The sequence below is a fragment of the Cervus elaphus genome, chromosome 31 (genome assembly GCF_910594005.1).
Source record: "Cervus elaphus chromosome 31, mCerEla1.1, whole genome shotgun sequence".
Classification (NCBI taxonomy): Eukaryota; Metazoa; Chordata; class Mammalia; order Artiodactyla; family Cervidae; genus Cervus; species Cervus elaphus.
The window spans coordinates 51,832,826-51,850,998 of NC_057845.1; the positions used below are offsets into that span (position 1 = coordinate 51,832,826).

Here is an 18,173-nt window from a genome sequence, read left to right on the forward strand (position 1 = left end):
TAGTTTCCAGGGAACTGGGTGCTTTGCATCCATCTCCAGGTGAAGCATGTGGATGCTCAGGTAAGGACAGGGCAGCCGTGCCCACTTTCACAGCCTCTTAGGAATGGATAGCACATTTTTCATAATGTTTTTAGAATACTGGTGCTGGCCCAGACCCAGCTCAAATGCTCATCAGCCTCCCATCATCTTTCGCTTTGGCAGGGAGTTGTGAGGAGAGACTCATTCTCCCTAGCAAATCGATGGCGTAGCAAGTCAAACGTGGGGAAGGAGGCAGCCCTGGTCAGTCCTTGGAGCCCACTTAACTTCAAGTCCCGCTGTCTCACCCTCTGTGGGTTTATTACGTGATTTCACTGTGTTGTATATTTTAATGGAGACTTCATGTTTTGATGAAGTTACTCACTGCCAGGTTTGGGTCAGGCTGAAGCTAAAGCTCTGGTAGTTCGGCCACCTGATGTGAAGAGCCAACTCACTGGAAAAGACCCTGATGCTGGAGAAAATTGAAGGCAAAAGGAGAAGAGGGCAACAGAGGATAGATGGCTTGATAGTATCACCGACTCAATGGACATCAATTTGAGCAAACTCCAGGAGATGGTGAAGGATAGAGGAGCCCGGTGTGTTGCAGTCCATGGGGTTGCAGAGTCTGACATGACTTAGCAACTGAACACCACCACCCTCAGCTTCAAGTCCATAGGATTTCCATAATGGAAGGGACAATTCCTAGTGCTAGAAATGAAGGAATCTATGTTGTGCCTTGCACAGAGACAGACCTTAGTTTGGAGGACAGCAATTTCCATCACTGACCTCACCTACAAAGATTGGCTAATATAGTAATACCTTTATTCCATCTCTTTTTGTTATAAAATTTTAAAACTCCGTTTTTATTTTTATCATGCATATCATACATGTACATATCTAAAATTAAAAGACTTATAATTTAAAACTTTGAACTTTTTGTTTTTTCCGCTAGCCTTTTATTTACACGTTTACAATTGAGATGTTTATTCTGCTTATGTCTTGATTTATCAATTTTAGACTTTATCTACTTCCTGTTATAGCAAATGACAAGGATTTAACTCTTAAGACTCTTCTACCCATCCCAGTGGTGTGCTGGAGCTTACTCTACCTGCTGGTAGAGGCTGAGAGTTAAATTTTCAGAAAATTTGCAAGCCAAGTATTAAATGATTGTTAGCTTGAAATTGGTCAGGGTGGGCATATTTATACCATGGAAACCAGAAAATGTTACCAGGGCTATTTCCCCCCAGAACACTAGTTGTTAACATTTCCCAGTATACCACTAGTCTTCCTCCTTATTCTTACAATTGTAGATTCATATAGAAGTCAGAAGTTTCATTTTAGTGACTCTGGTAAATTTTGTTCTCTTCATAGCCCATTGGTATACTAAAATTCAATCCTGGTTTGGGGAAATCCCCTGGAGGAGGAAATGGCAACCCACTCCAGTATTCTTGCTGGGAAATCCCATGGACAGAGAAGCCTGGCGGGCTACAGTTCATGGAGTCGCAGAGTCAGACACGACTTAGCAACTGAACAACAAAATTTTTCCTGAGTGTCAAATATCAGCCTACAAGGGAGTGTGATTAGCCAAAGGAATAAACTCAATACTCTAAATTTTGGAATCTATTTACTCTAAGCACTATTCTAATAGGCTTGAGTACAAGCTGAAGCCAGTCAGAAATGGCAGGGGAGGAAAAGACTGGGAGCTTTTTAGTGTAATGATCAGAAAGCTGGGCATGGTATGTTTCACAGCAGGGAAAGGAGCAGAAAAGCAAACACAACAGAAGCGTGTACTTTCAGATTTCTGACATTACGAAGCTTAGCCACAGCGACTTTAGCAGACACACGTACTTCTTGGCATTTCATAAATCTAACAGTCAACGTTCATAATGATGGCTAATATCAAGAAAACGTTTATCAGCATAGGAAAGTCTTCTAGAATGATTTCCACACAGAATAGTAAAACTGCAGAGGAGCTCCATTGAAAGAGTAAATCCTCTGGGTTTCTGGATAGCTGATAGCTTTATTGATCAAATAAATATATGGCTTCTTTTTGTTTTCCTGTGCATAACTGCGTATCATTTCTTGCTACCACCTGATAATGAGCAACTTGTACTCTTCTCGTTTTATGGCTTGATTTTATGCTGAGATCCCCACAGCTTTTGTGGCATTAATCATCACTGCGTAGGTTTACTTGCTTCCTAAGCAAAACGGTATCTTTATGATAAATCATAAAAAGAGACAGAAATCACAAATATCTTTATGATAAATCAATAAAGGAAAGAAATAGTATGGAACTAACAGAAGCAGAAGATATTAAGAAGAGGTGGCAAGAATACACAGAGGAACTGAACAAAAAAGATCTTCATCACCCAGATAATCATGATGGTGTGATCACTCACCTAGAGCCAGACATCCTGGAATGTCAAGTCAAGTGGGCCTTAGGAAGCATCACTACAAACATGTCTAGTGGAGATGATGGAATTCCAGTTAAGCTATTTCAAATCCTAAAAGATGATGCTGTGAAAGTGCTGCACTCAATGTGACAGAAAATTTGGAAAACTCAGCAGTGGCCACAGGACGGGAAAAGGTCAGTTTTCATTCCAATCCCAAAGAAAGGCAATGCCAAAGAATGCTCAGATTACCTCACAATTGCACTCATCTCACATGCTAGCAAAGTAATGCTCAAAATTCTCCAAGATGGGCTTCAAAAAAATGTGAACTGTGAACTTCCAGATGTTCAAGCTGGATTTAGAAAAGGCAGAGGAACCAGAGATCAAATTGCCATCATCCACTGGATCAAAGAGAAAGCAAGAGAGTTCCAGAAAAACATCTACTTTGCTTTATTGACTACACCAAAGCCTTTGGCTGTGTGGATCAAAACAAACTGTGGAAAATTCTTCAAGAGATGGAATACCAGACCACCTGATCTGCCTCCTGAGAAATCTCTATGCAGGTCAGAAGCAACAGTTAGAACCAGACATGGAACAACATGGTTCCAAATTGGAAAAGGAGTACGTCAAGGCTTATTTAACTTGTCACCCTGCTTATTTAACTTATATGCAGAGTACATCACATGAAATGCCAGGCTGGATGAAGCACAAGCTGGAATCAAGATTGCTGGGAGAAATATCAATAACCTCAGATATGCAGATGACACTACCCTTATGGCAGAGAGTGAAGAGGAACTAAAGAGCCTCTTGATGAAAGTGAAAGAGAAGAGTGAAAAAGTTGGCTTCAAACTCAACATTCAGAAAACTAAGATCATGGCATCTGGTCCCATCACTTCATGGCAAATAGATGGGAAACAATGGAAAGAGTTACAGACTTTATTTTCTTGGGCTCCAAAATCACTGCAGGTGGTGACTGCAGTCATAAAATTAAAAGATGCTTGGTCCTTGGAAGAAAAGGTATGACCAACCTAGACAGCATATTGAAAAGCAGAGACATTACTTTGCTGACAAAGTCTGTCTAGTCAAAGCCATGGTTTTTCCAGTGGTTATGGATGGATGTGAGAGCGGGACTATAAAGAAAGCTGAACACTGAAGAATTGATGCTTTTGAACCATTGTGTTGGAGAAGACTCTTGAGAGTTCCCTGGACTACAAGGAGATCCAAGCAGTCCATCCTAAAGATCAGTCCTGAATATTCATTGGAAGTATTGATGCTGAAGCTGAAGCTCCAATAATTTGGCCACCTGATGCGAAGAACTGATTCATTGGAAAAGACCCTGATGCTGGGGAAGATTGAAGGCAGGAAGAGAAGGGGACGAGAGGATGGAATGGTTTGATGGCATCACTGACTCAATGGACGTGAGTTTGAGCAGGCTCCGGGAGTTGGTGATGGACAGGGAAGCCTGGCGTGCTGCCATCTGTGGGGTCACAAAGAATTGGACACAACTGAGCAACTGAACTGAACTGATGATAAATCACGAAAAGCAGAACTTCCACGTCATTTCAGTTGAGCTCTGATATGGCTGTCCCACAGCTGTCCCTGAGAGGATTCCCACTCCAGCGGCACACACATCCCAGACACTTTGGCCACTGTCTGCCTCCACTTCCTGGACACCATGTTGCTGTTCTTGCATAGAAACCACCCATCATGCTTTCCCAAACACAAGGCTGACAGCAAAACTGCTGGCCTGGGGCATAACATCAACACCTTTGAAAAATAACCAAAGTGCTTGATGCTTGATAGCTTATTTTCTAAACTCTCAGGAACACCACCGTCAGAGTCTGAAAAGCCAGTGTGTAGCAGCAGACTTCCGTTGGGAAGCTCACAGCAGGCAGAGGGAGCAGGTTAGCAGCAGCCGCACGAGTCAGACAGAGAATGTGGGGCGGGTGCGTGAGGAAGCATGCAGAGAGAGGCGCAGCCCGGGCAGAGGCGGGGAGTCACGGCATGACCGTGTGCCCAACAGGCTGCTACAGCAAAATCACCAGAGACAGGAAGGCCGACACAAACACGGACTCCTCACCGTCCTCAGGCTGGAAGTCCAGGATCAAAGGCACAGGCAGACTCCGTGTCTGGTGAGGGCCCACTTCCTGGTTCGTAGACAACCGTCTTCTTACCGGGTCCACCCATGGAGAAACGGGCTGGGAGCTCTCTGGGGCCTCTATAAGGCCACTGATCCCACTCACCAAGGCCCTGCCCTCATGATCTAGTCACCCCCAAGATCCCTCGCCTCCAAACACCATCACATTGGGGTCTGGGGTTTCAACATATGATTTGAGAAGGGATCATAAAACATTCAGCCTATAGCATATCAAAATCCTTTTTCATAGTTAAGAACAAAAGCAGAATCTGCCTCATTTTCCTACTGACTTGTAAGCTCTTTGGGGGTAGAGCTGGGTTTGCTTGCATCTACACTACGTTAAATTAATGAGGAAGAAAACACTGTCATGATAAGCATGCAGTCCTTAATGCATATTTGAAAACAAAGAACAAAGGACAATACTGTCCTACAAAAAACTCTGTTTCTGTCATTGCCACAAGGATTAAAATAGCTGTTAATGTTACTCAGGTTTAAAACTCCCAAATTCCTGGCCGTTACATCTAAGGCATCTGTTTTTTGTGTGTTTTTTTTTGGCTTAAAGGCTCTAAAAGCTGTATTTGGTTCCATCCATCCTAATGGACAGCCAATAGCTTTAACTGTACTGAGTTAATTATCCCTTATCTTCTATTATCATGCACAGTCTTCTAAAGTCATCTATTTTTCTATGAGCAGCATTTTCCCATGCCTTTTATTCTAGATGGAATCAGTACATTTTGAAATATACAAATCTATAGGTAAAACAACTGAAATGTACAAGGAAAAGCAGATAGGAAGAATTTAGCCCAATATTTCAGATTGTTACTTTTTAATCTTATTTTTCCTATCCTATGCTTTTCTTTTCTCATTTTTCTATTTTTAAGACATGTAATTCAATATGTAGTATCTCCTCAGGAATGAATAAATTTGAGACAATAGTTGAGTAAGAATCTTTAGAAACTAACATTTATCTGAATTTAAAATTGTACTTTTTTTTTTGGCTTTCCCCAAACTAAATTGGTCAGACATGAAAAAAAGGAAAGGATTATGAAGCATTCTAACTTTTGATTTGAGTATGAACAACATGTTGGCTAATTTTTATTGATTTTATCTGCCAATCCAGATGCAATCACACTTTTAAAAGTAGGTTCCTGTAATTTGCTCTTCTATAAAATGTCACCAATGCATTAAATACTTTGAAAACAGTCTTTGTAAATCAATCTGTGCTTATTAGATTTGTTTAAACGATAGCATTAGAATTCCATGCCGAGATTTAATTTGGTTTTAAAATAACTCCCTACATGCAGAACATTTCCAAGGGCGAGAGGCTAGTTCCCAATTATTTTCATGCCGGCAGTGCTAAATGTGTTTAATGACTCACTTACCTACAAGCTGCGGGTTCTCTGAAGACCTCACAATTCAGTGGAACACACACATTTTACCTCAGGCTATTTTATTTATTGAAAAAAGGAGGAAATGCAGAACCATACCCAAATGATAAGTAAAAGCTCTTACCTTGTTCTTGTCCATGGTATTACAAACTTGATCAACATGTCGACTGGCTTTTTGATTCAGACCTTGCAGACCCAGGCATGTCAAACTCAGGCAGTGTTTGCAGACTGGATGGGTATTCCATTGTAAGTTTTCTGTACCACAAGTCTCGTTAGCAGGGACTGCTGTCTCACCACCTGCTACAGATTTGCTAGTCCCCATCCTGATTCACAGTCTACAGCCTTTTCTCTATTTTCATGTGAGGTCTTTCTGAATTGAGTCTCTCACTCTTCACTAAAACTTGAGGTTAACATAAGCCCTTAGAAAGCTCCTCTAAACCTCTAACAGCTATAGGCTAAATAAGAATAGAAAGCCAGTGAGATTAATTCATCTGTACAATTTTAAGACCAAGGTCATCAGTTAGTATCTGATGGGATTGTTGCTTACTACCATTCAAATAAATACTTTTCTGTAAAGGACAGAGACAATATTTTAGAGCGTACTCCTTGCCATATTGTTAGCCGTAAATTACACCTGTATTTGGAGAAAGAAATGGCAACCTACTCCAGTATTCTTGCATGGAAAATTCCATGGACAGAGGAACCTAGAGGGCACGGTCCATGGGGTCACAAAGAGTCAGACACGATTGTGCATGTACACACACACACACACACACACACACACACACCCCTACATTATTGAGTAGTACAGTGGGGCTTAATGGAAGGAACTTACAATCAAGAAGTGTAGGTTCTAGGCTTTATTCACCACTTATTAACTATTATTACTTCGGTAAGACTCAAGTTTCTCATCAGTAAAATAGTATCAAGAGTCTTTTCCTTCTCAACTGTGAGAGAGGCCGCTGAGGGCCCGCCGAGGCCTGGCACAGGCTGGGAAGTCACTTTCAGTTTTCCACCAGTGCTCAGGCCGCACCAGTGGTAAAAGAGCCGACCTGCCGATGCAGGAGATGTAAGAGACTCGGGTTTGACCCCTGGGTCAGGAAGATCCCCTGGAGGAGAAAACAGCATCCTACTCCAGTACTCCTGTCTGGAGACTCTCATGGACAGAGGAGCCTGGTGGGTTCCAGTCCACGGGGGCACAAGGAGTTGGACACAACTGAGCGACTTAGCCACAGCACGTTTTCCTTCTCACATCTGAATACTGTGAAGATAAATTTAGACGAAGAACGTGTTTTAAGCCATGGGAAAATGAAACATTCTGAGTATTGTTAAAATGAAAGGGACTCTACGTACAGGAGAGGGAAATAAGTAAATAATAAGCAGTAAGAAGAGTTGTAGATGTGACAGCTATAAAGTGTGGTCTGCAGAAAAAGGAAGGTATGGAGCTGTGTCTTCCGGCATGATACTGGCCACTGCCTCCACCCCCTTTTCTGTTCTTGTCTCGTTTGTCTCTCAAACCTGCATCTACCCTACTCTCTGCTGCTCGTTTTATCTCACTCTGGTCCCTGAGCTTATCTGGTCCCAGCCAAGCCCAAACTGCCAGTGGACTTCAAAGCTGAGCCAATGGGCCTAAAAACTGTACCCAAGGTCTAATAATGGAAACGGATTGTCTGTGTGGTCCCCAAGCCATCGTGCTACAATCCATATTTAAGAGTAACAGGATTCCATTACTTCCTCCTAGAGTCCTCTGGTCCCAAGACGAACCTCCTCCCCTAAACTTACTCCACTTTATTTCCCCAATTCCCATGTTGACTCAGTTCATAAGTCTGGTCACTGCTTTCGTCCCTATTCCTTCATCTTCACTATAAAACCCTGCTGGAGCCTAAATGAACTGCCTTGACAGGAAGCGGGAGGTTATGATTAGTTTTCTTTCAAACACATCGATGTGGGTGTTCAACAGAAAATTTCTAGTTTATAATTGGAGTTAGATAACAGGTGTTCAATAAAGTCATGGAAATTGAGGACTTATTCGTTTGGAAGTATTACTTGAAACCATCAGAGTAGATGAGATTTCTTATGCTGAGTAACAAGAGAAGGTGAGATACTGGGGACTCAGTCCTGAGGATTATTCCGTTAGGAAATACGAGGGACACTCTGTTAAAATGTTCAAAAACCGTCTCTAAGGAAGTCCCACTTCAGACTCTTTCTAAATGTCTGCCAGAAAAGTGCTCAGAGGCACTGACTTCTTCTCACCATTAACATTTATTAATCACCAATTCTTAAAGGAAGAATGGACACTGATGATGGCAGAGGAAGATAACGAGTTTTTAAGGGGCCAAGAAAATCCCTTATGGAAGGAAAACTTTGGATAGATCAAGAATGTAAGGACCTGAGATCCACAAACTGTGCTTAGTCATACCAATTATGCTTTAAAAAAGTCTGTATAATGATTACTTGAGATAAAAAGAATTCTTACACTGGATATAACATTTATATCTAAAAATCAGAAATCTTGCTATATAAAACATCAACCAGTCCAAAGATAGAGGGGAAAAAAAATTTCACTTATAATAGGCCATATGATAAATCTAATTAATTACAATAAATATAATTCTAATATGCTAGATGTAGTTGAAGAAAAATTTAAAATTCTAATATAGGTTACTAGTGAAGAAGACTTGAACATAATAGAAAAGCCTATTTGGTCTTGAGTAGACAGATATATATATGCAATTCTACCTGTATTAACCTATAATATTACTACAAACCCATTAAAATACCAGTAAAGTTTGAGGGGTAGATAGTGAATGAACACCTAATTCTCATTCTAAGTTTGAATGAGAATTGCACATGCAAGGATACAAAGGAATATTTCAAAAAATAAAATTATTAACTAGCCCTAGCAAAACAACATGGATCCAACAAGAGAATAAAAGATGAAATGATCAATAGAGAAAATAGAAAATTTTTGTTTTTTAGAACTCAGCAAAAATAAAAATAGAAAATTAACACGCAATAATATGGTATTGCAGATCACTGGGGAAAAGATTGATTATTCATTTGTTAATTCTGGTTCATTGTTATGGCTATCTTGAAACATACACAACAAAGTCAGATTTCTAACTTACCTCTTACATCAAAATAAACTCTAGATTAATCAAAGATTTAGTAATATGATCATCAAAATTATTAGAGAAAGCAAGGGAAACTTTCTTTATAATTTTAGCATTGAAAAGTACTCTCTAAATATGACTAACAGTCCAGAAGCCATAAATGAAATTAAACCAAAAATTTCACGTGACTCAAAACACCATAAAAAATTTTTAAATGAAAAACTGTGAGAAAATATTTGTGATACACATCATATAAAAAAGATATAAAAATATAAAATATTTAATATAAATATAAAAATAGCTCCTATAAATTAGCAGGGAAATATAGCCAAGTTGAAAAATGAACAAAGGCCAAATTATAAAATTCAAAGGAATTCTAACCATGAAAAAGCACTCAGTTTTACTTATAAGAAACGTGCACTAAAGCTAGAAGTATATGTCACTCTCAGCTATTTGACTGACAGCGTAAGAGAGTTTGATAGTTCATGATTTTGGTGAAGGTGGGAGGAAACAGGCGTTCATATATTGTTGGGGGTGTTTATTAATGCAGTTTTTATGAAGTGCTATTAAGCAATATATAAAATGTACATATACTCTGACCCAACAATTCATCTTCTGAAATTTTATTTAAAAAGTACAATTGCACACATGTGAAATGAACATATTTATAAGAATGTTCACTGTTGTGTGCATGTAAATCCAAAAGGATGAGAAAATATAAACGTGGAAAAAAGAATGAATACTAACAATGAGAAAACAGAAAGGGAATATAAAAGAACAACCCCTTTTAAAATTGCTTAAAAACAGCATGTATATTATTTATGGTGAAACAGGTCACCAGCCCAGGTGGGATGCATGAGACAAGTGCTCGGGCCTGGTGCACTGGGAAGACCCAGAGGAATCGGGTGGAGAGGGAGGTGGGAGGGGGGATCAGGATGGGGAATACGTGTAAATCCATGGCTGATTCATATCAATGTATGACAAAAACCCACTGAAATGCTGTGAAGTAATTAGCCTCCAACTAATAAAAAAAATAATAATAAATAAATAAATAAAATAAAAAAATAAATAAAATTGCATAAAAAATATTTAGGAATAAACTTGATCAAGGAGGTGAAAGATTTATATGCTGAGAACTCTAAAATATTAATAATGGAAACTAAAGATGATTCAAAGAAATGGAAAGATATTCCATGCACTTGAATTGGAAGAATTAACATTGTTAAAATGGCCACACTACCCAAAGTAATCTACAGATTTAAAATAATCCCTATCAAATTCCCCATTACATTTTTCACAGACTAGAATAATCCTAAAATTTATATGGAACCTTAAGGAAAGACCCAGAATTGGCAAAGCAATCCTGAAGAAAAAGAAGAAAGTAGGAGGCATAACCCTCACAGATTCAGACAATACTACAAAGCTACATTAATCAAAACAGTGTGGTAATGGCAGACATATGGATCAATGGAACAGAACAGATAGCCCAGAATTAAGCCCAAACACTTACAGTCAATTAACCTTTGACAAAGGGGGCAAGAATATACAATGGAGAAAAGACTGTCTCTTCAGAAAGTGGTGCTGGGAAAGCTGAATGGCTGCATGTCAATAAATGCAGTTAGAACACACCCTCACACCATACACAAAAATAAATTCAAAATGGCTTAAAGACTTAAACCTAAGACATGGGACAATACAACTCCTAGAAGAAAACATAAGTAAAACATTCTCTGACACAAATCTTACCAATGTTTTATAGGTCAGAATCCAGATGCAATAGAAATAAAAGCAAAAATAAACAAATGGGACCTAATCATACTTATAAGCTTTTGCAGAGCAAAGTGAAGTGAAGTGAAGCTGCTCAGTTGTGTCTGACTCTTTGTGACCCCATGGACTGTAGCCCACCAGGCTCCTCAGTCCATGGGATTTTCCAGGCAAGTGTACTGGAGTGGGCTGCCATTTCCTTCTCCGGGGGATCTTCCCGACCCAGGGATTGAACCTAGGTCTCCAGTATTGCAGGCAGACGCTTTACCGTCTGAGCCACCAGGGAAGTCCTTCACAGAGCAAAGGAAACCATACAAAACAAAAAGAAAATCTATGGACTGGGAGAAAATATCTTCAAATGATGTGACCAACAAAGGCTTAATTTCCAAAATATACAAACAGCTCATACAACTCAACAACAACAAAAGAACTAAACAACCAATCAAAAAATGGGCAGAAGACCTAAATAGACACTTATCCAAAGAAGAAATACAGATGGCATTAGGCACATGAAAAGATACTCAACATCACTGGTTATCAGAGAGATGCAAATCAAAACTACAATGAAGTACCACCGCACACCATTCAGAACAGCCATGACTAAAGAACAAATGCTGGAGAGGGTGTGGAGAAAAGGGAATCCTCCTACACTGCTGGAGGGAATGTAAACTGGTGCAGCCACTATGGAAAAACAGAATGGAGATTCCTCAAAAAACTAAAAATAGCACTGCCATATGATCCAACAATCCCATTCCTGGGCATTTATGTGGACAAAACTATAATCCAAAAGGATACACATACCTCCGTGCTCACAGCAGCACTATTTACAACAGCCAAGACATGGAATCAACCTAACTGTTTATCAACAGATGGATGGAGAAAGATGTGCTACAAATGTACACAAGATTACTCAGCCATAAAAGAGTGCAATAAGGCCAACTGGTGCAACACAGATGGACCCAGAGGTTTATCATACCAAGCAAAGTCAGTGAGAAAGAGAAGGTCAGATATCACGTACCATTTATATGTGGAATCTGAAATATGAATTTACCCATGAAATAGAAACGGACTTACAGACATACAGAACAGATTTATGGCTGCCGAGGGAGGAGGTGAGGGGGAAGGAATGAATTGGGAGTTCAGGATTAACAAATGCTGCTATTATATACATGGATAGCTGGATGACTTTGCAGTACACCAGAAACTAATAAAACACTGTAAATCAACTACACTTTTAATAAAATTAGTTAAAAAAAGAATGAAAAGCACAAGCCTTATGAAAGAAAAAAGAAGAAAAATGTAAATGTCCCTCATAAAATGTATATTTATGTAAAATAAATTTTGGTGTATCTATAGAATGGAATAATAAGGAGCAGTTTAAAGATAAGACAGTCCTACATGTACTGACTCTGATATGGAATGATCTTGAAGATAAATTAACTGAGGAAAAAAACCAGCATTTTTGGATGCTATTACATCCATCAACCATATTTATATCCATAGAATAATTTATAAAGTTTTATATACACTGACTGATTTTGGATGAATTCATAAGTAACTGTTAAAAGCATGCCTCTTAAGAAGAGTAATTAAGTAGCTAAAGACAAGAACATGGTAAAAACTTTCACCATATTCCATTTCACCTGTTTTCAATTTTGTACTACATGCATGTACATAAAAATAAAATTACACAATTACACAAACTATTAAATGTTTTATTGCTCTTATCCAAAGTTGCAAACATTCCTAAACAAATAAAAGTTATCAAGGAAAATGTACAATTCTTACACACATGTGTAATATGTATTCACATTATACCTAGAAGATTGGTTCTTTCTGTAACTCAACAATAAAATTATCATATAAAATATATCCCAAAGTTGTTTTGGGAATGTATATTACCTGCTTTACTGAGTGCTGGTTGTAGTGGAGAAGGGGTATAATGTCTTTTTCAACTGAAGTTTCATAAGGAAGTGATTCTGTAGTCTTTGCGTATTGCTCTTAGGAACCACTGTTTTTACAATCTTTTTAGTGAAAACAAAATATAAGCCTAAACGACATATCTATCTTTCTTAGTAGCTCACATGAGAATTAGAGAACTCTGGAAATGGTTTCTGAAAGAACAGGAAGAGTTACAACACAGAACTGGGAAATATGCAAATGATAACTCAGTCTCCATTTTTAAAATATAAAATTTTCTTACCATTAAACAAGATGAACTTTACAATAACAAGAACAGAGGAGATTTCTCTTTTAAAGACTCTTCCTTTTTTTCTTATTAGCATTTTAAAAAAGGGAATGCCTTTTCTGACTTCTAATTTTGAGAAATACTTTCCTCTTTTTCTAAAAGGAGACGATGCCCTGTATCCGTAGTCACTTTATTAACAAAAGCCTTCTGAAAAAGGAGATTATCTTCTTTTAGCAAAGCTTCTAAGTAAGCGTCAATCTGCTCCAGGTCTCCGGCTGGACCACCCTGGAAAAGACAAGCAGCAGTCATAATAGGGGAAGAAGCTATAGGGTTGAGTCTGGTTGTCTGGGTGACCTTGGACCAGTCTTCCCTACAAGTCATGTAGCAACAAAACCCAGTTTGCATCTGAATAACACTTTTAACCTTTTGAAATGATTTTGAATTTAATCTCATTTTATGTCCACAAGTGGTTAGGACCTTGGATCTTCTTCTTCTTCTTTAGTAGAGGTTGTTTAACTGTGGTCTTTTTTTTCCTTTTGATTTAATTACTTGTCATATTCCTAGAGCCCCCACTCATCTCATGTGTGTGTGTGTGTGTTAGTTGCACGCTCTCCTCTTCCATCTTAAAATTCATGAATTTTGAGCCTTAGAGGCAAAAGAGATGGGTGGGCAAATTCTGACTTCCCTGTCTCTCCTTTTTCCCCTGCAGCATCTCCCCACAGCCCGGGCTTGCCGCCCTGACCTGTCCCCCCCTTTCTCTCTCTCTCTCTTTCTCTGCTGGGGTAACCTCACGCTCTCCTTCCCTAAGTTTCTTGATCCATGAGCAGTTGGACAAATGCTCCCTCTTTCTCTAAATCTCAGTCCCCAGGCCCGACCACGGGATCAACTTGCTCTCCAACTGAGCTCACGGACAGAAGGGATTTTAGGAAGGACCTTTCAGGAATAATCCCGATGTTGTCACTGTTTCCCGGTATCTGGCACTGCCGTAGCTTCTCCATCCCTCTTCTGGTCCCAGTAAACGCGCTGTCTGCTTTGCTCCCGTCGCCCTGGATTTGTTCGGTCCTCTAACAAGTCTGCACTACGCCGCCCCCCAGCTTTCTAACTCGGACCCTGTTTCTGCAGCTGGGTCTCCATGATGCCGATATTCACGAGGATTTCAAAATATTCACAGACCCTGAGGCAAGCCCCGTGTGACCTTTTCTGACAATAACGGCTCTCAGCCTATTCAGTCCGGTCTAATCCCCTGGCCCCCGCTTTCTACCCAGCAGGCCAGACTCCCTCCTAGGACTCCAGGCTGGTTCTTGTCCTCAGCTTCCTCATGAGCCGCCCCAACATCTACCCTCTTGTCTCTGCTCTATTCCATCGTAGCTGCTCAGGCAGAGGCAGTGACAACGGAAATTTCCAGTAGGGAAAGCAGGAGCCCTTTGAGCGCCTCTCAATGATACTGGATAAAGCATTTCACGTGACGTGGCGAAAGCCCTTCACCTCTTTACTAAAGTTTGTGAATAAAACAAATTAAGTTAGTGCTGGTATCATTACTTGGGTTACTTTGAGGAAACCCAGGAGAAGCATAAACTACTATTCTTTCATTTATTTTTTCTTAGCTGAACAGATTTGCTATTACGAGAACCAAAAATTTTTATGAACTTTCTTGACAGAGAGCGGTATTCTGTTACTGTGATAAAGAACTTTGGTCTCTAGTTTTTCTCGTTAGTGAAAGAACAGGCATCACTGAAACCCTACCACGTGTGGACCCCATTCACCAGCAAGGCCGTCCTCCAGGCCGAACTCTCCGCGGGGGACAGCTCCCGCCTTCTCACCCTGCATGGCCCAGGAAGGACCCATCTCCTGTCCCAGACTCAGGGCCGACGTCCGAATTTCCTGTGCATCCCAAGACAGTTTTCTCCCCCTTCAGGCCCTGTTCCGCATAATTTTAAAGCAGGTTCTAGGATATCTAAGGGTCTTCCAGGTTACCATGACAATGAGCTGAGCCAAAGGCTGGCCGGGAAGCAGCCTGAGAGCATGCAGGTGCCCACCCACAGTGCTGGGGAAGCAACCGTGTGCGGGCGCTGCGTGTATGATGCCAGCTCGCTCCAGACACAGACCTGCCCCGAGGGCCTCCGCAAAGCTCTCTGAACCCCTCTTAGGGATCTTTCCTAGGAGTCCCACTCAACAACCTTCGTTTACACCCCAAGAAAAGCTGAGCAACACAGACATAGTTCCTGGGCTCACTGTTGATTTCTCAATTTATTTTTTTAACACCTACAGAGACTTTTCAACATTGGCTATATATATTTGAATTTTTGATGTAGTCTCCCCAGCATTTCTATATACTGTAATCAAAGACAGACTGTTCCTTACTGACCCAATCTATCACAGAAGCCCAATTCTTTATGTATTTAAATATACAAAAAACAAATAAGAACAGTAATTCATACTTACATGATATTTCCTGATTTCTCTAACCTCGCTTCTAAGATTAGAAAAGTCTATTTTTAAACCTATGTATTAGGATAAAAATTAAAATGTTTTGTTGTCTGAAAAAAATTTTTTTTAATTCCTACTAGAAATATGCTACTGAGAAGACAGAATAATCGAAATATATCAACAGCCCAAAGCTTCTGATTTTTTTTTTAAGGGAAAAAATAGGCCTTTTAACAGTGTTCTAACTTACACTTTGAAGGCTCATTTATACGTAATCTCCAGGCCTTCTTAGGGAGGGTGAGGGCTACAGGAAGTGACCCGTCCACTCAGTAGGTGGACGACGAAGTCAGGAGAGGAAGTCAGCCCGGGGCTCTCTCCACTGCGTGCGTTCCTACTGCTGAAACAACACTTCACTACTCACCAGCTGAAGCTTCTGCAATAATACGGCCAGTTTTACACGAAGCTTATTCAGTTTTTCTTCAGTCAGTTTCCTTTTTTCTTCACACTGTCCCAGAGATGCTTCATTAGCCTCTTCTCTACTGTTTGCATCACAGATAACAGACTGCATCTTTCTCTTCAGTTTCTTTTCATACTGGACCATGTACACATCACGGATCTGGGAACGGTTTTAAACCGGTTTTAGCATATTTTAAAAAGACTACGTTCCCCTTCATATCACAGTTCTACACAGCTGTCCCTATATGTGTGTGCCCTGGGGAGTCTACGTTTAAGATACACTCATCCCTTACGGGAACTGACAATCTGATGGAAGAGGAAGAGAAAGGAGGAAAAACGTACAACAGTCTAGTGACTGCAATACAAGCAGGCACACCAAGGGCGGCTCAGAAACCCCTGCTTTGAAATGAAGCAGACAGTGAGTGACGGTTGGATCTCTTCTCCCAACAGGGCTACCATATTCCTCAGGACACGAGGGGGCAGGCGCCCGGGCCCCCTCTCCACAGCACCGGTGGCCACAGACGAGCAGCAACGTGGGGCTTCTAGACAGATTATGTGTCACCCGTGACTCAAATCTGGAGCGTCTGAGAAGCACAGAAGCTGCGATAAGAGGAAGTCCTAGTTTGCCAGTCTCCTTGGGTTGTCTGATATGACGTAAAGGCTACGGTTATCTGCCAACATGTATGCCCTTTGCTGATTCAAGAGCCTTGGTGATTTTCCAGGAGCCCATGTTTATTATGCCTCAGACACTTAACGGAGCAGGGAGCCGGCATGGAACAGCAAATGCTGCGATTTCAAAGTGACGTGAACTGCCTGCATCCACATTTTGAGGAGGCCGGGGGTATTCTGAGAAAAGAGATACAGGGCAAGTTCTGTTCTGACCACCATCTGAATGTCTCTGCAATAAGGAGAGTCCCGTGTTCTAACACGCTGGGTCGCCGGGAAAACGGTAAGGCAGCCGGGCCTGTGTTCCGCCACACCTCACCGCACGGGCAGGCCCTGGCCCGGCTCTGTCCGTGTTATTCCGTTTCACTACGCCTTGACCTCCCACACAATTCTCCTTTTTCTATACAATTCTTGAAACAAGCAAACATCCCTAAGTACACTGAATTCTGTTCAGTAGATAGTCACTAACCACTTCCTAAATTCAGGCACTGAATTTTATAATAGGTGATGAAGAGATCAGAAGGTTCATTCTTTGCCCTCCACAACCTTCTAGTCTACAGAATAAGAGAATACAAGTGTGTGAATACTGTATCTTATGGGAGAAAGTGTACTGTGTCCCAAGTCAGGCACAGGTATTACTAGAGTGGAGAGGAGGGTGCGGACTCTCCATTAAACTGAAGAGCATTGAAGTCCTGACTTAAGGTACTTGAGTCAGGTTGAATCAGTAATTTACCTGCAAACGTAAACTTCTCATGTGCTATTAACTGAGGGGATATTTGGGAGTGGGGACCCAAATACCACTCTACAGTGGCAAACATGGGCCATATATATATCATGTGCAGTATTAAAGACAAGACTGCATTGTGAGATCTATAGATTGCCGCATGAAGGAATCTCAGGTATTGTAGAGACTTACACGGCCTGGATGCTTGTCTGAGGGCACAGGGCATTAGACCTGAAACCCCTGACCTGGCTTTCCCTCGTCTTACCTTACTTCCTAAATCCTAGCCCTCGATCTTCCTGGCATACGCCAAGCTCTCTCTTGTCACAGGCCCTCTTGTGCTTGCTGCTTCTTTGTTCAGTAAATTCAGCCCCAGGTCTACACAAGGCTCATTCCTGGCCTCAACTAGTATTAAAACATGGCTCAGATATTCCTTGCTCTCTGACTCTGAAATAGCCTCCCCTTCCCCAACACAGCGTGACTGTCTTGCACAATTATTTTACAGCATATCACACTGTATGTTTATGTCTTATGTAAGTGCATACTATCTATCTTTCCCTCTGGAATGTAACCTCAATGTAAAAAAAAAACGAAAACTGGTTTCATGCACCTTTATTACCAATGCCACAGGGAACTAAACAGTGAAGAGTTGGGATTGCAGATGTTCAGCATTCACCAGCAAGGGGTTTTCACACATGTGGGCCAATCCTGCCTTGAAAAACAGGCTACATTCTGAGATCCTGAGCCATTTTTGAACATCCTTTCTTCAACCTACAAGAAGCTGATGGCTTACAACTAAGGCGACCACCACCTCCTCCAGGAAGCATCACAGACACTTCCAGTGGAGGCTTCCATCAAATCTAGGAAGTGAGATCTCCCACGGCCTGAAGGGAGAGCAGGGTAAATAATTC

At 40.8% G+C, this 18,173-nt stretch overlaps 1 protein-coding gene across 3 annotated transcripts in view; it reads right to left on the reverse strand.

The window, feature by feature from the left end:
- Window positions 1-12,508: 12,508 nt before the first annotated feature.
- Window positions 12,509-18,173, reverse strand: part of MORC1 (MORC family CW-type zinc finger 1) — a 151,058-nt gene continuing 145,393 nt past the window's right edge. For all 3 annotated transcript variants that reach the window (XM_043892900.1, XM_043892899.1, XM_043892898.1), the window contains 2 exons: window positions 15,841-16,035; window positions 12,509-13,280 (listed from right to left, as the gene is read on the reverse strand). In XM_043892900.1, coding sequence (XP_043748835.1) covers window positions 13,122-13,280; window positions 15,841-16,035 — 354 coding nt within the window. In that variant the 3' untranslated portion in view covers window positions 12,509-13,121. The remainder of the gene's footprint in view (window positions 13,281-15,840; window positions 16,036-18,173) is intronic.